Raw genomic sequence first — 6,743 nt, forward strand, 5'->3', positions numbered from 1 at the left:
GGTCCTTGCATTAAAATCGCCACATATTATAATATTCCCAATTTGGCTATATTCTGTGACATTATGTTCTAATATTTGTAAGACATCCAAATTGTTTCTTATGACATATGATGAATTAGAAGGGGCAAAGTATGTGAAACAAATGTAAAGATCCTTTTCAAAGCCAAAGAATTCCTTAGCTAATCTAATCCACTGTATTTCACTACTGGTATTTTTGATAATTTTGATTCCTGGCTTAATAGAGTTTTTCAACAAAATTATGATCCCCCCTATATAGGATATTTTTCTTCTTTAGGGCGGGTAATAAATAGAGCTAAAATCTTGACCGAAGTCAAAGTGGTCATCTTTACTATGTTTTGTTTCTAATATACCAAATATATCATATCTACTAATCTCTGCAAGGAAATATTTATCTCTCGATTTATTGTGAACTGAAGATTTCAGTTGATTTATATTCCAACTTCCAATCTTTAAAAGTTTTCGCATTATTCTAGACAATCAAGTTCTTCTCGGAGATTCTCGGAGAAAAGGAAAACACCTTGTTTGGACAAGTGCTTCTGGTCACGCAAGATGCCTCTGAGTGGCATGCCTCTGTAGAATAAATTGCTGTTGTCACAAAGAACGACGGTGTAGTGTATCTAATTTGTGTTGTGTCACTTGTGTGTAAGAGTTTGTGTGCTAGAGTTATGGTTCGTAGTGTGGGTCAGGTGTCAGTGTGTATCCGGCATGAGTAGTGCGTGCATGGACCGTCAGAGTGGAAGCATGTGGTTATGTACCTGTATACATGAATAAACTGGTAAAACCTTGATTCAATTCGAGTATTCTTCACTGGCGACGAGGATAACGAAAACTACAAGATGGCTACACTAATAGAACTCAACGGAGTTGGGAAATTTGATCCAAATGCTGAACCGTCACAATTAAATCAAGCATGGAAAAGGTGGCACCGAAGTTTTGAGCTTTTCGCTGTTGGAAAAGGGGTGAGTGACGCTGAACAAAAAAAAGCATTACTTTTGCACTGTGCTGGACCCGAAGTTCAAGACATTTTTTATACATTGAATGTTGAACAAGCAGGTGACAATGACAATGTGTATACGTTAGCTGTAAAAACGTTAGATAAACATTTTGAGAATAAAGTTAACGTTCCGTATGAACGATATGTTTTTAGGAAAATTCTGCAAACCGAGAGTGAAACAGTAGAACAGTTTATTACAAAATTACGACAACAGGCTGTGTATTGTGACTTCACAAATCAGGATGAGCAAATTCGGGATCAAGTGATTGAAAAGTGCAGGTCTCACAAGATAAGAGCCAAGTTGTTAGAGAAAGGAAAAGACTTGACTTTAGAGCAATTGAGGACTATAGCAGCTACATTTGAGATGACTGAAACACAGGCTAGGCATATGGACACTGAAATTGTGGCGTCAGTAAACAGAATTCAGGGACATCGTGAAAAAACTGACAAACAGAAACACAGATTTCAGGACAAGAAGTGTTTTCGTTGTGGACGAGAGGGGCATTTTGCAAAGGACGTATCGTGTCCTGCTCGGAATAAGGAATGTCGGAAGTGCGGAAAAGTTGGACATTTTATTAAATGTTGTTTAACAAAGAAACCAGGAAAAGGCAAACCAACCAAAGGTGGGAAAATTAACAAAGTGGATTATTCTGAAGTGGATTCCGACTCAGAAGTATACGTGTTTAGTTTGAAAACAGGACATACATCATCAGACAAAGTAAAAGTCAGTCTAGGAGGAAATCCTGTAGAATTTGTCATTGATAGTGGTGCATCAGCTAACATTATTGATAAAGAACTCTGGGAATATCTTAAGAAGAACCGTATCAAGTGTCACTCAGAGAAGTGTGAAAAAAAACTTTTTGCTTACGGATCTACAGAACCGTTGAAATTATTGGGTAAATTCAGAGCGCAAACATCAATTCATGAAAATGGAAATAGTAGAGAAGAGGAGTTCTTTGTACTAAATGGTACAGGACCAGCGTTACTGGGCAAAGACACAGCTATGAACTTGGGAGTTTTGAAACTCGGAGTAAACACAGTTCAACCAACTGACTTTATTCATGAATATTCTGAGTGTTTTCGAGGTATTGGAAAACTCAAAGACTTTAAGTTGAAGTTACATATTGACAAAAATGTGAAGCCAGTAGCTCAAAGCATGTACAGAATTCCATACAGTTTGCGAGATAAAGTAGGAGAACAGTTGGACGAACTTGAGTCTCAGGATATCATTGAACGAGTTAATGATCCTACACCGTGGGTCAGTCCAGTCATAATTGTACCGAAACCCAATGGTGACATTAGATTGTGCGTCGACATGAGACAAGCCAATGCTGCCATTATTCGTGAACGGCATCCTATTCCGACAGTGGATGACATACTCTACATGGTGAATGGTAGCCAGGTGTTTAGTAAGTTAGACCTTAGAAGTGGATACCATCAAATTGAGCTGGAAGAGTCGTCAAGGGAGATCACTACATTCGTTACGTACAAAGGTCTCTACAGATATAAGAGACTGATGTTTGGTATTTCATCAGCTCCAGAGAAATATCAGCAAGTGATTTCGCAAGTGTTTCATGACTGTGAAGGAGTGCAGAATATATCAGACGATATCGTAATCTATGGTCGTGACAAAGCAGAACATGATGAGCGACTTCGCAAAGCCTTACAGAGACTCAAAGATAAAGGTCTGACACTAAATCTAAACAAGTGTGAATTTAGGATGAACAAGATAACGTTCATGGGACACGTCTTATCAAAGAATGGTATTGGACCAACTAGTGAAAGGATCAAGTCGTTACTCAATGCTAAAGAACCAACAAATGGATCCGAAGTGAAAAGTTTCCTCGGACTTGTAAACTTTAGTGCTCGTTACATACCAAATCTTGCTACTGTGGCAGAACCGCTCAGGAGATTGACAAAGAAAAATGTGAAGTTTGTCTGGTCAGCCGAACAGAAGAAAAGCTTTGACACTTTAAAGAGTTGTTTGTCAAATGTGAAAACTTTGGGACATTACAGATTAGATGCAGAAAAAACTCAGTTAGTGACAGATGCTAGTAATGTAGGCCTAGGAGCAGTTTTACTTCAAGTCAACAAAGGTGAAACACGGGTCATCAGTTATGCCAGTCGTACGTTGTCAGCGGCCGAACGCAATTATTCGACAATTGAGAAAGAAGCTTTGGCAGTCGTATGGGCATGCGAGAAGTTCCATATCTATCTCTACGGGGTGGATTTTGAATTAGTCACAGATCACAAGCCACTAGAAGTGATTTATGGAAGAACATCCAGACCAAATGCAAGAATTGAACGATGGTTATTAAAACTTATGGCTTACAACTTCAAAGTACGTTATTCACCTGGACATCAGAATATCGCAGATGCGTTATCTCGTTTGGTGGATAAGACACCTGTAGAAAACAGTTATTCAAAAGACACTGAGCAATATGTGAAATTTATTGCAAGGGAGGCAACCCCTCAGGCACTGTCGACTCAAGAAGTAGAAGAAGCTTCAAGGAGAGATGAAGAACTTGTCAGAATCCGAAAATTCATCAAAGAGGGAAAGTGGGAGAAATCATGTGTTGATTATTACCCATTCCGAGATGAACTTTGTTGTATTGGATACGTGGTTTTACGTGGATCCAGAATAGTGATTCCAAGAAATCTGAGGAAGCAGTGTGTACAGTTAGCTCACCAGGGTCATCTAGGAATCGTTGGGACGAAACAGCAGTTACGTACTAAAGTGTGGTGGCCTGGGATGGACAAGGAAGTGGAGAAGTATGTGAAATCGTGTCACGGATGTCAGATTACCAGTGCGTTTCCGAAACCGGAACCAGTTAGTCCTACTCCATTACCAACAGGGCCATGGCAAGAATTAGGTATTGATATTCTTGGACCATTAACATCTGGACAGTACGTGTTAGTGGTTGTTGATTATTACAGCAGATACTACGAGATTGAAGTTACCAAGGATATTACAAGTGAGAAAATCATTGATTTGCTGGAGGGAATGTTTTGTCGACATGGACTTCCATTACAAATAACTTCTGATAATGGACCCCAGTTCAGATCTAAGTTATTCAAGGATTACCTGACAGATAACTGTATCAAGCATCGAGCAGTTACACCGTTACATCCGTCAGCAAATGGGGAGGTAGAACGACAAAACAGATCGTTGATGAAAAGAATTCGGATTGCACAAGCCGAGTCTAAGAATTGGAAGACCGAAATCCGCAAATATCTATTTGCATACAGAACGACTCCTCATACTACGACAGGAGTACCACCTGCCGAGTTGATGTTCCGTCGGAAGCTGAGAACAAAGCTACCGCAAGTGGAAAATCTACAAGAAAACGACTATGATGAGGTTTTCTATTTAGTGCGCGATAAGGATGCGTATTCTAAATACAGGAACAAGATTTATATCGATGAAAAACGTGATGCACAGGAGTGTGATTTGGAGCTAGGAGATTCAGTCCTCTTGAAGAAGGCGACCAAGGACAAAATGGATACACCATATCACGTGGAACCGTATACACTCGTACAGAAAACCGGAAACAGCTGTGTTGTTAAATCACCAGAGGGAGTGTTAGTGAAGCGAAATAGTGAATTCGTGAAAAAATATCAGGAACCGGAAAGTGTGTCCGATATTCCGGAGAATCCGAGTGATCTTAGTGAACCGAGTGTTGAGTCTAGTGCTAATAGTGATGATGTTCCATCCGCGGCTCCAGTAACTCCGAGCGTTAGAAGGTCTACCCGTATAAGGAAACTACCGCAACGTCTTAAGGACTTCGAACTGTGAAATATTTCTGTGTGAATGTTAATGACTGAAAGTTTTCTATATAGATCTGAGACTGTAAATTGTAAATGTTTTCTAATCTCGGCAAGGAAATATAATATTTTGGATAATAATTTCTTTCAGTAATTTATTTATTTTGAGAAGTGTAAAAGTTTATTCTTAGAAAAGGGGGTATTGTAGTGTATCTAATTTGTGTTGTGTCACTTGTGTGTAAGAGTTTGTGTGCTAGAGTTATGGTTCGTAGTGTGGGTCAGGTGTCAGTGTGTATCCGGCATGAGTAGTGCGTGCATGGACCGTCAGAGTGGAAGCATGTGGTTATGTACCTGTATACATGAATAAACTGGTAAAACCTTGATTCAATTCGAGTATTCTTCAGACGGAATTGTCACGCTTGTAGTGATTCTGAAGATCTATGTTCAGAGTATTTATTCGCAGGTTGAATTCACGATCTCCTCTGGGTAAGCCAAGGGATATCTTAAGTCGACAGGACGGAAATTTTGCTTTGGTTACGTCGATTAAGTGTTGACATTTTTTCAATAGCTGAGGATTTGAGGATTTTTCAACATCGTTGCATAGTAGATGATACACAATGATTTCTGGTTTCATCTCTCCGTCATAGTTCTGTATATACTCTGTTGCATCATCAATGGTGTATCTGGTCTCTTTATGGACATAGTATCTCTTCCCTGCTACATACCTACAGCTAACATATTTAATGTTTGATGTTCCGACGAATAGAACTTGTTTTCTTCTGTGTCGAGTTGCTTGTTCCTGTCGGCTTCTCACAGCTTGCTTTGGTTTGTTGTCAACTTGTCGTGGTTCAGCATCTGGTAGATTTTGTCTGTTTGATATGTTTACAGCTCGTCCTTGGTGCAGTTCAGCATTATGATCTGGTCGATTTTGTTTGTTTACAGCTCGTCTCTGATGTGGTTCAGCATCATTCTGACTGTTATTTACATTCTGCTCAAATAAGGAGTCATCCATTCTACTTGCATGAATTTTTTCATGTATTAAAGAGTCATGAAGTTTTGATATCTCATTATTTAGGTTTTTAATGTGCCTTTCTTGATCCATAATAATCTCGTTTTTTGTTGTGATCACTTCCTGCATGGAGTCCATCTCTTTTGATAAATGTTTGTGTTGTATTTCAGCACAGTTGATTTTCTCATGGAGAACTGATAGTTGGCTTTCAAGTTGCGACTGTTTTATTAGGTGGTTACCACATTCATACTGTAGGTCTTTACAGCGCAGTTCTGACTTTTCTAGCAAATGCTGTAATTCTTTGCCACGATTCTCAGAGCGTTCTAAATTCTTCTGTATTTCAAAATCATTCTGATGTGTGTCAGGCTGACATTTCAATGGTTGTGTAATCTTGATGATTTTCTCAACAGATTTTTGTTTCGCAACGTCTCCACACAGGTTTGAAATAGTGTCAATGATCTTGACGAGGGTGATTTCTATTGTTTCCACTTTCCTTAAGATTTCTTCATTTGCAGAACATCTATGCTTGTCACACACAGTTTCAGTATCTTTAGGCTCAATGTGATCCTTATGACTCATCTTACTTTCTCTAGAGTTGTCAGATGTACCATGGCTCTTCTCGGGATCCTGAGCAAGTTGTTTTGGACTGGTATCTGGATCACTGGTTGATAGTTCAAGATCTTGAGCAAGTTGTTTTGGACTGGTATCTGAATCACTGGTTGATAGTTCGAGAACTTGAGCAAGTTGTTTTCGACTGGTATCTGAATCACTGGTTGATAGTTCGAGATCTTGAGCAAGTTGTTTTGGATTGGTCTCTGAATCACTGGTTGACAGCTCATCGTCAATATTAATAATCTGCTTTGGGCTGCTGTACTCCTCACTTTTCGAAGAGATCATAGTTTGAACTTTGCTCTCTAAGACCTCAAAATATGAGTCATAAAAAATGCGACATGT

General features: G+C 39.2%; 1 protein-coding gene across 1 annotated transcript; it reads left to right on the plus strand.

The window, feature by feature from the left end:
* The first annotated feature begins 857 nt into the window (after positions 1-857).
* LOC134275182 (uncharacterized protein K02A2.6-like) lies at positions 858-4,811 on the plus strand. The gene has a single exon (XM_062757434.1). It carries the CDS (start codon positions 858-860, stop codon positions 4,809-4,811), a length of 3,954 nt encoding a protein of 1,317 aa, XP_062613418.1.
* Positions 4,812-6,743: the final 1,932 nt, after the last annotated feature.

This window comes from Saccostrea cucullata, unplaced genomic scaffold (assembly GCF_032062105.1).
Source record: "Saccostrea cucullata isolate Sc308-1 unplaced genomic scaffold, CSIRO_AGI_Scuc_v1 ctg189, whole genome shotgun sequence".
Taxonomy (NCBI): Eukaryota; Metazoa; Mollusca; class Bivalvia; order Ostreida; family Ostreidae; genus Saccostrea; species Saccostrea cuccullata.